At 57.0% G+C, this 14,470-nt stretch overlaps 1 protein-coding gene across 5 annotated transcripts in view; it reads left to right on the top strand.

Moving 5' to 3' along the window:
- Positions 1-720: 720 nt before the first annotated feature.
- SRRM4 (serine/arginine repetitive matrix 4) overlaps positions 721-14,470 on the top strand; it is a 47,491-nt gene continuing 33,741 nt past the window's right edge. For all 5 annotated transcript variants that reach the window (XM_051805249.1, XM_051805251.1, XM_051805250.1 and 2 more), the window contains exon 1: positions 721-989. In XM_051805249.1, coding sequence (XP_051661209.1) covers positions 859-989 — 131 coding nt within the window. In that variant the 5' untranslated portion in view covers positions 721-858. The remainder of the gene's footprint in view (positions 990-14,470) is intronic.

The following is a 14,470-nucleotide window of genomic DNA, read 5'->3' on the forward strand; positions in this document are numbered from 1 at the left end:
GCAGCACTGCACTTGCACCGCCCCAGCCCTTCTTCCCTTCCCGTGCACCCAGTCCCGGCGGGTCAAATCCTGCCTTGGAAGGTGAGGAATTGTTTTCTGTGCTGGTTGGGACCCTGCTGTGGGATTCCCCAGCCTGCAGCTCCATTCCAGATAAATGGGAAGGGATGGGGAGAGGGAGGAAAAAAAGAGGTTGTCTTCCAAAATCTTTCCCATATGGGTCCCGGTATGGACAGAGAGGTCTCCACGGCCCCCAGCTCTTGACTCCAGGCTCTCCCCTGTGCCTGGCTGAGACTGGGCAAACACAAAGGTTATTGGTAACCTCTGTGGGGGGACAGGGACTTGCTCTGCCCTGGAGGGTTTGTGCCCCGCAAAGGGCAAAGTGCAGGGGTGGCCGCCATCCAGCAGCGAGCTGGAAGTGTCTCCTGTGCTGGGGAACGTAATGATGGGATGACACAAGGACAGTCCCGGGGTCTGTGCGGGGGTGCGAGCCCCCCAGAGCCACCTGGTCGGGGCGAGCAGCGAGGCGGCCCGTGGTGGCGGCGGGGAAGGAGCCCCTCGGGAGCGGGGCCGCGGGTCCCCGGAGCCGCCCCCTCCCCTCCCCGGGCCGGGCTCGGCGCGGCCGCTCCGGGCGCAGCTGCGGCGGGGGCGGTGCCGGGGAGGGGACGGCGGCGGGTCCGGCCCCTCTGCCCGCCCCGCCGGCACAAAACGGGAGGCGGGGGCGGCCGGGGCCGCACTTCCCGCAGCGGGCCGGGCCGCGGGCCGAGCCGAGCGGGGCCGGGCCGGCGGCGCGGGGGATGTAGCGCTCAGCACCGCGGACAGCGGCGGGGCCGGCCCGCGGTGCCGGGGGGCCCGGGGGCCATGGCCGGCGTGCAGCAGGGCGAGAAGCAGCTCTTCGAGAAGTTCTGGCGAGGCACCTTTAAAGCCGTGGCCATGCCGCGACCCGAGAGCATCATCGTGGCCAGTATCACCGCCCGCAAGCCGCTGCCCAGGTAAGGGATGCGGGGGCACGGGAGGGGGAGCTCTGGGGGACCCCGCGACCCGCTCGACCCCCAGCCCCCTCCACAACATCAGGAGGGTTCTGAATGTCTCCCTACCGAGCCAGCTAGTGGCTGGACGACCCGGGGGATCCTCTCCATGCCCGGGGCAAGGGGATGCTGGCTGGCTGAGCCCCCTCCCCAGGCAGGTGCTGTGCTCTGGAGCAGGGCAGGTTTGGGAAACTTTGGTGGTGCTTGGAGTCCAGGAGCTGACTGCTGCACACCAAGGGGAGCACAGTGAGGGTATGGAAAGTTCTAGCTGGGCTATGGAGGGAGGACAGTGGTGGGGGGCATCAGCCAGAAAGTGTGGCCAGCTCCATCCCTGCCGAGCAAAGCCCTGGGGTGTATGTCCTGCTGGTCGTCTTGTCTCTGTGTCACTACTCCTTCATCAGGGAAGGTGAAGCCTGGGATGGGAAACAGCCCCTCTTCAGCTGGACCCTGCCTTGTCACGGAGGGGAGGCTGATACCCCCCAGGGATGTGCAGCCCAAGGAGCCTGGTCACTGCCGTGGACCGGGGCAGCTCTGGGGCTGGTGTCCCCCTGGTCCCACAGCCAAGCAGCCTTGGCTTTGCACATCTGGTGCCTGCCCTGTCCTCCTGCTCTGGGGAGGCCAGTGCCCCTCATGTTTGCCAGAGGCTGAGCAAACCCATGAAACAAGGCAGGAGGACTGCAGGTACCCCCTGAGCTGCTCTGCCGGGCTGTCACACGGGCAAGGGTCCGTGTGGCTTCCTCACAAGCATGCACAATCTAATTTAAACCAGCTTTATTTTGCTGACTGTCTCAATATTGGTTAAAAATACCCTCTATGCACTGTTTTTGTAAGGAAAGGAGGCTTTTGCTTGTTCTCTTCTCTCTTTGGTCTGTTTTTAACACTGCTGGCTGCTGTTCACCTGGTGTGGGCAACAACCCAAAGTTCCGTGGAGGTGATGGGTCTGTAGAGGAGAGGGGCTTGGTCTGCAGTGGGCTGGGTATCGGGGGCTCAGCCTGTACTAGGGAATAAAGAGCTCATGGGGAGAGCGCTGTTTCGGATGCTTCCCGTGCCAGTGGAGGCTGAGAGCAACAATAGGGATGGGGGTCACTTCTGCCCCTGCAGCCCAGCTGCTGAGCACGAATTTTTTTCAGTCTCTCTTGATTTCCATTAACCTGGGTAGGAAAATGGGAAAGGCATGGCTTAAGCTTCTGAAGGAGAAGAGCAAATCTTGTTTACACAGGCAGCGTTTGCAGGGCTTCAGCCTTTGTGAGGGAGAGGAACCACGGTGTCGTTCTCCATCCCTTGCATCGGCTATGGTCGGCACCCAAAGGGGTTGCTGGCAGGCTGGGTGCTGGCTCACACACACACACTCCTGCCTGAAGGTGCCTGAATGAGCCGTGCTGCTTAAATGTCTTGCAGTTGGAGGTGAAATACGGCAACAAATCAGGGTATTGGGGAAAATATAGCCAGCCTGGTGCCAGGAATGATGCCCGGCTCTAAACGGCAGTTCAGATTGCACGGGCATCCTGGTGGGGCTGAGCACCGCAGCTCGGGGTGTTTGCAGCTCCATTAAAAAGTTCCCAAACGCGTGTACCTCTCTGTTCTGCTGGCGGTGCCGGCTCCGGCAGGAAGGGAACTGTCCGTGCAGTGGCCGGGAGCTCTCGGCACGCGATAAAACGGACCCGCCAGCTCAGCTTTGCTGTGGTTTACACCTCGGCACTGTCAGACCCTGCACGACGGGGTCCCCAAGCCGGGGTGTGCCCCACACAGCTGGCCACGGTGCTGCCAGGTCCCCGTGTCAGTGGAGCCCGGCGCCTTTTGTCTCCTCGCTGTGTGCCGCGGGCCGGGGCTATTCCCTGCGGTGTGGCCGCCTGTGCCGCTGCGCTCGCCACACGTGTCCGGCGGGATCAGCCCGGCGGGGCTCGCCCCGGGACCTACGGGGAGGGTGAGCAGCGCTCACCCCTGTCCCCAGGCACAGAGGGGCTCTGCCGCTCGGGGGGCTGACACCAAGGGCTGTGGGGACAGGGAGACTGCCGTTCCCAGCTCCTCTCATCAGGGCTGTTGGCTCGGCTCACATCCCACAGGGCTCTGCTAGGAGCCCGAGGCTGCTGTCTGGGCAGGTTCACATCTCCAGGGGCTTTGCAGCAGGTCCCCATCGGGGTACACAGTGATGTCCCCAAGCTGGCACCAGGCTCGTAGTCCAGCAATATCCAGAGCCAGGCTCCTGCTCCCCATTCGTGGTGAGAGCAGCCCCATGGCTTGCAGCAGATCCTTTCGTAGTGGCCTCTGTGCCCAGCTCCACTCTGGGTTTGTTTTTCCCGAAGGTTTCGCTGCGCCACTGCTCGGATCGGCCTTTCTTCCCTGACTATACTCCCGGCTAATTTAAGAGCAGATGACTGCGGTGCCAGCAAGCAGAGCGCACCAGAGAGGAGATGGGGAGACCAGTTAGCCAAATGAAAAATTAAGATGACCATCTGGATTCCTGTTTTCTCCCACACTTGACAGCTGGTCCCCTGAAAACACCCTGCCCTGGATCCGGCCCCACGCTTCCCGCAGTGGTGATGTTGGCATGGTTTCTAGGCCGGGGCTGCCCGTCTCCTCATCAGTTTTACTGTCTGAGCCTGAGCCCTCATGGAGTGCCAAGGGGCTCAGCTGCTGCATGGGGGTCCTGCCAGGAATCCCCCAGTGGGCATAGCCCAAAGCCATCCCTGCTGGGTGCCCTGGGCTAAGGGCTCAGTCCTGCATCCTTGAGGGGCAGCAGTGGTGTTCCCAGGACAGAAGGTGATTTTTTTTCCCCTCTTTCCAGCTGGCTTTGCCCTTGCCCCATCCCTCAGCACCACCTTCCTGCTGGTTCTGGAGATAAAGCTTCTTCCATTGAAATTCCCGTCAAGCTCTCTAGGAGCTTTGAGGGGTTAAAGCTCTGCTAAACCCACAGTTCATCCTGGAACAATAGAGTACATTAATATCATCCCTCCTCATCCTGCTGGGGCTGGGGTGGGGCATGAAATCCGGCCCCCAACACAGCTTTGTGCCCAGAGCAGGGCTCTGCCAAAGTAAATGGATTATTGACCAGTTTGCAGAGTGAAAGGAAAAAAATGAGGTGATGGGGAAAGGGGCTTTTCCAATTAACCTTTTCCCACACAGGGTCTGGCGAGGCTCCGCTGTGCAGGAGGGGGTGAGGGACTGGGTGGTGTGGGGAGGCTGTGCAGGGCTGGGGCTGACCCCACAGGAGGGGATTGCTCCAGCATATGCAAAATTCCAGTGTGGGATTTGAGGGGTTTGTGTCCCCAGCATGCTGGGGAGAGATGGGGTGAGGGACAGGGAGCACCTACACTGCCCTGAGCCCCTCTTGCTGAGCCAGGGTGCCCTCACTCCCTCTCATTGCTCCATAAGGATGAGGCTTTGCCTCTTGTGAACCTGAAAATGCTTTTTAAATCTCCTGCAATAAGGTGGCTCTGCCCAGGCTTTGGGGATGGGTGTCACCACCACGCTCTAGCCCCATCCCCAGGATCCCCTTTCCTCCCTCTTGGCTGAGCTTTTGACTGCATCTCTTCCCTGGCCATGACCTCTGCCACAGCGCAGCAGCTGCGAGCTCCATCCCACTCAGCAGCCTGACTTCTCCCAGCGCTGCTGCATATTCCAGCAGTGCCTGTGCCAGGAACCTGAGGACAGCCAGGTGGGAGATGCCTCAGGGTATCCTTGGGACCCAGAGGTGATGGCAGTCTGGGGGCTTGTGGGATTCTTTTGGGGGTGTTTGCCTTCCCTGCTCCTACTCCACCAGCCATGGTAGTGTGGTACGAGCTGTCCTGTTCCCCAAAACTCATCCAAAACCCACTTTGAGGGCAGTGCTGGAGCTGGAGGCTATGAGTGCTGGTGTTTGTTCCTGGGGCAGCCAGTGACGCCGGGTGAGCTCTGGCAGTGCTGGGGGAAAGGAGGCTCCTGCCTCCCTCCCTGCCAGATGGTCTAAGTGGGTCACACCAGGGCAGTGCAGGGGATTTGTGCTTTAACCCTTAATCCCCCGGGATGCACCGGGCACAGGGGGGGAGGGAGGGATGTGTTGCTGAAGTGGGGTTAAGCCCAGTTTCACCGCCTGGTTTGCCATTGAAGGTGATCTCAGAGACAGGTCTGGGTGCTGCTGCTGCTGCAAACCTGCTGGGACAAGGCTGATGTGTCCTCCCCGGCTGCACTGGGACGGGGTGGGAGCAGTCATGGCACTGCAGTGCCAGGGGACACAGTACCCCATCGAGGGCAGAAGGCATCTGCCATCCCCGTGTGGCCTCTGCAGTGACTTTTGGCCATCCCAACCTCTGGCTTCCCAGCCACCTTCCGGTGGCCCCGATCCCCAGCTCGTCCCCAGCGGGTCGGCAGCCCTTGGGTATATCGATGCGGAGTGTGCTGCTGGGGAGGAAGCCCCGCTGGCAGCCCTGCTGTGCGGATGGTCCCCCGCTCCCGCTAATCCTCCCCCTTGTCGGTCGGGCATCTGTTCCGCGGGAAGAGGCGGCGGCGGTGCCGGCCGCGCCAGCCGCCTGGCTGCCATCTGCTCCCTCCGCTCCCAACGAGCCCCAGCGCTAATGAGCCCGTGGCCCCGGCCCAAGAGGGGGGAGAGGGGCTTGAAAAGAAAAGCGGAGGGGGAGAAGAAAAGCCCCTTCCTTGGAGGGGCTGTCAAAAGGGAGGCTTTTGTCTGCCCCTGCCCTCCGGCTCCAGCTGGACGGCGATGGGAGCGGGGAGAGCTAATTAGGCAGCTCGGGAGCTGCTGGGAGGCTACGGGCAGCTGAGTGAGGGGAAGAGCAGGGGATGCCCGCAGGATTCCCTACCTGCTGCTCGCAGAGCCTTCATCCTCCTCCTCCTTCCCCCGGCCCTGTCCATCTGCCTCTCCACTGCACTGGTGCTTGGCACTGCGTCCCTACTGGCCTCCCTGGTGGGGTGAGGGACACCTCTGTCCCCACCTCTGTATGAGGGACAAGGGGATGGAGGTTCCTGCCAGGGCTGGGTGGGATGCAGTGAGTGCCAGGATACCTTAGCCAGGTGTGCTGTGCTCACCTGTGGGAAGGTGTACAAGCACCTAAGGATTCAGGGAAAAGGCCACTGGAAGCCCCTGTAGGAACCCCAAGCTCATGGATGGGGCTTTCTTAGTGCTACTGGGGTACCCCCAGAAGTGCTGCCTCTCCCCACCATACCCCTGCTGTGACCACGTGGGGCTTTGTCGCCTTCAACTAAAAGCTCCCCAAAGTGGACGTGAGGCTGAGAGTTGTCCCCAGACCAGCACTGCAGGGACTGGCAACCAAAGGGGCAGTGGGAAATGTAGTGGTTTTGGTGACAGGTCATTTCTGACATGTAAAAGTCCATTTGAGAGCTCTGGTGAGCTCTGCTCCGGGGCTCCAGTTCCCACGGTTCCATGGGCACAACCTGGCCCAGCTGCTGAGAGTGAAGGTCCACAGCACCTGGTGGGGAAACACGGGGTGAGGCTCTCCCTGAATCTGGGACTTGCTGCTGCCCCATCTCTGGGGAGAGGGGAGTCTGGGGCCTGCAGTGCCTGTGCTGTGCCAGGGGAAGCACCGTATCTGATCTCTTCAGATGAGGGATGAAATCAGGTGGAAGGAAGCGAAAGGGGGGGAAACTCCACTGGCTGACTGGAGGATCATTTTGTAGAAATATTTGATTTCATCCTTGAGCAAAGCCACTGCAGACACTGCCCTGGCTGCCAGGCAGCCCCTCATCTGCAGATGCCAGGGGTGTGGGTTTGTGAGTGCAGCACTGGAGGGGTCTGGCACTTTGGGGGGCTGTGCTGGCCATGGGGTCTTCCCCCTGGCCCAGCACCATCCCAGCACTTGAGTGAGGCTGTTTCATGGATGTACCAAAGTGTGGAGAACCAGGGCAGAATGTGGCAGTTTAGGGTCTTGCAGGGCTGGGGTCTTTCCCTGCCTGGCTCAGGGAGAGCTGGCAGATGCCCCCATGGCAACACTGCATCCAGCCAGCCCCCATCCCTCCTTGTCTCCCACCCCTGGAGAGGCCGGAGAGCAGGACACTTGAACCCTGCACACGTGTTCACACCCCTCCCACGACATCCAGCTAATGAATATTTAGGGCTGTGGGGCCCTAAATAATAAATAGCAGTGATGACCTTGATGACAGGGTTTGCTAAGAAGCCTCTGCCCAGCGCTGGGTCCTGTGGCTGCTCTTGTCTCCTTGCTGTCACCGTCCTGCCCCCACCATCCAGGGCAGCCTGTCCTGCTGTGGCTTGTCCCCAGAAAGGGCCTCTGCAGACCCCACTCTGTGTGTGTGTGTGTGTGGGGGGGGGGGGGGGGGGGGGGGGGGGGGGGTTCCCCACTCTCCCTTTGGGTCCCTGGGCTTGGGAGATTTCTCCTTCCAGCAGGTCATGGCTGGAGCTGAGCACGTCTCCGCTCAGCCCCATTCCAACCCCTTCCCACATCTCCATGTCTGGCAGCTGCACCTTTCTATACGCTCATTTTTCTGTAAGATGAACTTATCAAATGCAAACCCTGTGTCACGGAAATGAAATCATTTCGTGCATGACCACCCTTTCCTTTTCTCTCTCTTTTTTTTTTTTTCTTTCTTTTCTCCCTGCGGGCACTGAAACCTCTTCATCCCTGCAAAGCCTGACCCAGGCCAGCAAATCCCACCTGTTTTGGCTGCAGGGGGTGCCAGGGATTTGCCACAGCCCCATGTCTGGTGTGAGCCCCTGGGAGCTCTTTGCTGTTAGGAGAGTGTGGGTCTGCTGAGACCCACAGTTCTTCCCTGCCCCATGGAGACCCACAGACTGCTCCCATCCCCTTGGTCCTCCTAGGGCCCCAATCCCTGGCGGTGCCATCAGCTGGAAAACAGGGCTGTGTTCGATGCCTGGATCAGAGCCCTTTGGCATTCCCAGCAAAGGGCAGGGAGAAAAGCCAAATCCCAGGAGCCAGTTTGCCTTTGCAGCCTTGCTTAGTGATTTTATAGGTGTGGGCAAAGGCACAGAGGTCATGGTGCCTGAAATCTGGCAGGAGCAGTGGATCCCGGTGGCACAGCATCCCTACCAGGCCTTTGGTGTGGTGCAGATCTGGCATGTGCCAGGGGGATGGGGACCAACACTACTGGCAGTGCCCATGTCTTGCTGCCACCATCACCTGGCAAAGGCCACAGAACCCTCTGCGGGACACCGGGTGCTGCAAAACTGGTTTCTCTGTCAGCCACTCGAGCCGAAAGCGCTGACAAACACGAGGAGTTTAAAAATAGCAGGTTTTTTTCGCACGCGGCGGGAACACTTTCCCTGCCAGCGCAGCGGGGACTGCAGGAAGGGCTTATAAAAAATAATACAAGCAAGGAAAAAAAACTCTATTAAAAACTGTACTGGTGTTTCAGGCAGGCTGAAATAAGTCCCCGGTCTGGAGGCAGCTCCACCAATGACCCGTTTAACACTTCATGTTTAATTTATGTCTCGGGGACATAGGGAAGAAGAAGCAGCTGCTGCCCTGCCCCAGACATCTCATTCACCCCTGAGTGGGTGCCTGGGTGGGCAGAGGGGACACTGTGGGAAGGGCCTGCTGCCTGTGGGGCTGCTCTGCTCTCTCCTCCCTGGGACAGGGGAGGCTGTGACGTGCTGGTATGGGCTGCAAGAGCCTTTGTGCTGCTGGGCCCCAGGCCTGGGGTGAGGTGCCCACCTTGCATGCAGGTGGCTGAAAATGCTCTGAGACCCACAGGCAGTGACAAAAAAATGGGTTTTCTCTGCCGATAACATCAAATTCCAGCAGCGCATCATCCTGCTGGAACTTGATGGGACTTTGGCAATGGGCTGGTTGTAGTGAATTTATCCCTGAGCCTGTGTGTGTTGGAGGGTGACTAGAACAGAGTGGGGTAGGAGGCTGGGATTTTAGCTACGTTACTGTCAGGATGAAGAATTAGCCACTGCCCAGCAAGAGAAATATTTTTGCATTAAGAGAGATTTCACAGTTAAAGAGCTCCTGCTGCATTAATCTGTGGGTCAGCTGGAGCTGCCGTACAACCCCCTCTGCCCACCAAAGCTGTGCAAGTGTAACACCAATCTATAATAGCATGTAAATATATCATAGCTTATTCTCCACGGCTCCATCAGCTGCAGCCAGAGAAGCATTCCTGCTCTACCAGAGTGGGCCTGGACATGGCTGTGGCATAGTGGGGGTGGGAGGCAGTTCGGGGTTTGGACAGATCTACCCCTGAGGCTGGTGTTTTAACTCGGCAAGCCTATTGCCTACCAAATGTTTGCCCTCTTCAAGTCCCCCTGCTCTGATCAGAGCCCAGCCAGGTTTGTTATGATGGGGAGAAACAAGACGAGCACTGCTTCTTCCAAGGGATGAGGTTTTAAATCGCCAGAAAACTCCAAGATCAGGAACTTATACAAAATAAAGCCCCAAAGCGACAAAGGAGACCTGTGCCCACGTGTCACCTGCCCCTCCTTGTGTGTTAGACAGGGTCTGTGGTTATCTGTCACCACCCACCCCATCTCTGCCTTTGTGTGCCCCATCCCTGCCTTTGTGTGCCCATCAGCCACGTATTGCTGGAGAAGTTGTTGGCCCAGTTTTGGACTAAGTCCTTGTGTTTTCCTGAACATTTCCCACATGTGGTTCAGGAGCCAGTGAAGGCGAAGGATGTCCTTTGTATCTTTTGGAGGGATTTTGGATCTTTTGAAGAGTCCAGGCTGGCAGATGCAGCTGTTTTGTGCTTCAGGCACGTGCCTGTCATGGGATGTGCTGAGGCTGTGTGGCTGTGCCTGGTGGCCAGGTCCCTGTCCCTGTCCCTGCCCTTGCTGTGAGTGTGGAGCATCCCAGCACCTGCAGGGACAGAGCTAAAGGCACAACACTGGCAGCATGTGCCAGTGGCAGGTTTGGCTCCCACTGTTTTCTGCCTTGTGGCAGTAGTTACTACCCCATTGCCTTCAGAGCTCCCCACAAGGGTTTTTTCCACCCACAGCCCCAGTTTCCTCATCCCCATCTCTCCTAGAAGACTGGGATGCTCAAGGGCTTTTGGCATGGGAGCTGTGCTGTGGGGACGAGTGGGTTAATTTTGTGGTGGAGGCTTGTGGGCCAAGAGCTGCCTGCCGGCTCTCTGGGCTTCGAATGCCACCCAAGGCACATCCATCCCTGATTAATGGAAACTGAAAAGCAGGATCCTGAGGACCTGTGGCTCCCCTGCCCCCCTCCCTGCCTCTGGCTGCCACTGCCAACCCCGGCCCTGCACTGCTGCCAGGTTTGTCCTACATGGAGCGGGGGGTCTCACCCTGCCTTTCCATGGAGGAAAAGCAGGCAGTGGAGCCCACAGTCACAGCCTGAGCTGGCACTGGGACACAGCCACTGCCCTGCTCCCCCCGCTCGCCCTCCCCACCACATTGGTATTGATTTGACCTGAGCTCCCTTTAATGTGCTGTGATTTCTTTCAATTAGGCTTTGAGCGAGGTCCCTGCGACGTTCAATAGAGCTGGACCCGGCACAGAGCCTGGACCAGCACGGTCCAGAGGGAGATGCTTGCGGATGCTCCCCCATCCCTGACAAGAGCATCCAGCCATGTCATGTTTCCCCCATGTCCCATGAGGATGATTCCACTGCTTAAAGGTTGTTCCTCACCCCCTCTGCATCTCCTGGCTCTTTCCATTCACTGGACTGGTGGCTTTGCCACCCCAGCCCATAGGACAGAGTTCAGCATCGTTATCTGGTTCACCTTCCTAATTTAGATGACCACTGGACCTGCATGGTCCCCCCTGCTCTGGGCAGGAGCAGGCCTATCTGCCAGGTGGAGCTGAACCAACCCTGAGCACCCCTCATCTTCCCATCCCCTGCAAAGCTTTCCCCTTTCTCCTTGGTGGCTGTCATCTCCTGGGGGATGTGCTTAGCCAAGTCAGGGCTTGGTGTCACATTGTTTCCGGCAAACTAATGGGCAAAGTGCTTGTTTCCAGAGATTGTGTGGAGCAGAAATCCCTGCCCTTCATCTCCAGCTGCAATTACCGAAGCCAAGTCGATGCAGTTGATGGTAATAGGATGGTAACACTGTCTGAATTTGTATTTAATGCTGATTCCAAGGGTCTATAATCTTCATCAGCACCACATGACTTTTTATAGAACAGAAAAATGTGAGAGCAGTTAATGAGCTGTAATTCTGGAGAGCTTCTGCCTTGATTGGGACTAATTATTTTCTTTATAAAAATAATTAACCATCCACACAACCTATAGAGTGAAAGGCATGTGGCATTAATTAAACCATGCAGTATTTTCAATGCACCTTTATCTCCTCTTTCCCAGCACATCCCAAATAGACGGTCACACGCTGCAGAAAGCCGGGCTGGGCACAAGCTGGCATCATGCAAGGGCTTGTGCTGGGCATAAAGGACAGGTCCTGAGTGAGGGGGCTGCATCCAGATCCCACTTCTGCAGCTGCCTGGCCCTGCATGTCCCATAAAACTCCTCATTTGGGTAGGAAAGGTTGTTTTGGGTAGAAAAAGGTGACAGTGCTCATGTGTGGGCTGTCTGTGCTGGGTGCAGAGGGGACACTGGGGGTGTCTCTGCTCTTTTGGCTGAAGAGCAGCCAGTGGGACCCCGGGGGAGCACAGGGGTCTGTGGTGTGAGCTGTCACTCGATGTGGGGCATTGGGATATCCCAGAATTAAGGTGGTTGCTTTGCACAGGCCAAGCCCTTGTTCTCCAGCACTCCGAGATCCCGGGATGAGTCCCAGGCGAACGCGCCCCAGCGCGGGGTCTGTGCGTGCTCACACACACACTTACATAATACATAATTGTTAACAGAACTAATTCCTCTATTTTCCTGGAGGTATTCCGAGAACTAATGAATATATTTGCATAATCTTGATTTTGTTTATGAATAATTCTGGATTATCCTAATGTGAATAACACCGGGGCTTTGCCACTCTGGATTGCCTTTCAGCTGAGGATAACAAAGCATTTTACAAATATTAGTTCAGCCTCACAAATCCCAGCAAGCAATAAAATTATTATTACACCCAATTAAAGATGGATAGGATGAAAACTGAAATGATCCTCTGCAGCCCTTCCTGGCAGGGTCTGCCACGGGGACCCACCTGCCTCTTCCAAACATTCCCCCTAGGAAACAGCAAGCCAAAAAATATCCCTTCCTTTCTTTTTTGGGATGATTTAAAACAATATTCACAGTCGCAGAGTGGTGTGGATGGTTGTGGACAAGACTTGGGAGTAGAGAAGGAGGTTTGTTTTAGGCTCTGACCCCCATAGAGCCCTGGGTGCTGCAGCACTGATAACTCCAATGGCAGGGATTGCACAACCATACCAGCCCCTCCCTCCCTGAAGCAGAGAAGGAGCAGAAAGGTTTCTGTTTTCCCTCCCAGAAACTATCCTTAACTGAAAACCTCCTCACCAGTCCTTCCTGGGTAGGTGGCACAACCACTGAGGTGTTTGCAACAGGACCAGGGGGTGTTACAGGGAAGGACTGGAGTCAAACCAAACCCTCCCATCTAAAGCAGCAATTTGTGAGCTTCCCAGCTCAGCTGACAGCAGTTGTGAGACAGGGAGGCAAAGAGCCCTTCTGGCCACAAAAAGCCCCCAGTGTGGGTGTTAAATCCCACTTGCCACCTTCCTTCCTGGGCTGGGGACATTGCAGGCTCTTCTCTCAGCAGCAGAAATCCCTCGCTTAATTCCTTTCCACAGGAGCTAATTGCTGCCCACGCTTCCCCCCACGGGAACATCTGCTTCTTGCAGTGTCACTGAACCCTCCTGGCCCCGTGTGGCCCCGGCAGTGCAGCCCTGGGCACCGTGGGGGGATGGAAGTTCAGGAGATAAGCCCCAAATGGGAGGATTTCCAGGGACCCCTGCTGTGCCAGACCTTGCTCAGGTGATGCCACTGAACACCCATGCTGGGACACCCATTCAGATGCACCTGTGGGTCTGCCCTGGGGGGGTCTGAGCATTTTTTAAAGTTGGATTTATTTCAAGCTGAGCCCTTGGGATTGCTGTTCACTAGGTGACACCATGACTGTGTCCCAGCACACATGGGACAGGGCACTGAATGACTCAGTGGGTGGTTTATTAATGGCCTGCAGTGCCCTGAGTGTCCCTGTCCCCAGCCTGGATGGATGGATGGATGGAGGGATGGGGTGGGCAGCAGTCAACCAGAGTCATTCCCAGGGCAGCTCCATAGGCAGGCAGCAGCTGCATAAAAAGGTTGGTTTTTTTTGGAATTATCCCAGTGTTGGGACTTCCAGTGTGTTTTGCCCTCTTCTTCCAGTGGTAATTCAAAAGAAGCAAGGAGGAAAAAGCTTTATGTGAGCGGCAAAGGCAGCATTTCTGCTCCAAGTGGATCTTCTCCAGCCGTCTTCTCCTTGCTGCTTCCAACGTGCCTTATTACTAATTCATTTTTAAAGTGATCTCTCAGCGCTCCCAGGAGCTCCTGGTAAATGTGTGCTCACAATTCCCTATTTGATTAAAATTTAACGAGCTGTTATTGGCAAATACACTATTTCACTGCTGTTTGCCATGCCAGATAGCAAGGGTTTTGGACAAAAGAGGGAATGGGTGCATCTGATGGTCCCTGGAACAGGGTCTGGCACTGTGCAGCTCTTGGGTGTGAAGGTGCCCTCCAGCCTGACCACATCACAGACAGTGCCAAAGTGCTTCTTTTCTAGGATGTCCTTCAGTTCATTTTTTTTTAAACCCCTCCTAAAATGTTAAGCATCATCTTCTGGTGCTCCTCAGCTTCTGGCTCCCAGTGTTGTGTTGGGAAGTGCCCAACCACAGCCGCTGGGTTCCCTACCTCTCAGCCCATGGTCCTGACCTTCATCCAGTTTGGTTTTGCCCTGCAGTGCTTGTGGGAGAGAGTTAATTTAGAAATTTGAGCTCAGATCCAAGCTCTGCAAGGGCTGCTTCAGGTTGCCCCCATGCCTGGCCATCAGCTCTCATCCCCTTCACCCAGGAGCAGTTGCCCCCATGGCTTTCTGAGGCTGCCTGGGGACAATGGCAGGGACAGGGTCTGGGAGTGCTGTTTGTGGCCTGCCAGGAGGAGAGTGGCCATGAGGCTATGGCAGGTTTTAGCATAAGCTCTCAGCCCCAGTCCCTCCTCACACCAGTTCCTCGGTCACTCCGGAGCCTGGAGTCCCCCAAAACATGGATCAGGGATGTGCAGGATTGCTGTGCCATGGGGCAGCATGTCAGCACTTCTGTCTACATTTGCAGGCACCTGTGACAGCCAAGGCTCCTCCTTTCCTATTTCCTGACTGAGGGTAAAACTGGCTCCTACACAGACATGGGAACCCGCAGGGTGTTTGTCTAAGGAGGAGGATTTGAGGACAGGAAAGGCACAGGATTGTCCCCCTGAGAGCAAGCCTGGCCCGGCAGTGTGCAGGTGCTGACGGGCAGGAAGCTCCGCAGGGACCTCTGAGCCGGCAGCGTGGGAGGCACAAGATGCCGTAGAAACCGTTCGAGATGGGGCAGCAGTCCAGGTTTCCTTTAGAAACAACGT

The sequence above is a fragment of the Manacus candei genome, unplaced genomic scaffold (genome assembly GCF_025592945.1).
Source record: "Manacus candei isolate 608988 ecotype Guabito, Panama unplaced genomic scaffold, ASM2559294v1 h1tg000064l, whole genome shotgun sequence".
In the NCBI taxonomy this organism is placed as follows: domain Eukaryota; kingdom Metazoa; phylum Chordata; class Aves; order Passeriformes; family Pipridae; genus Manacus; species Manacus candei.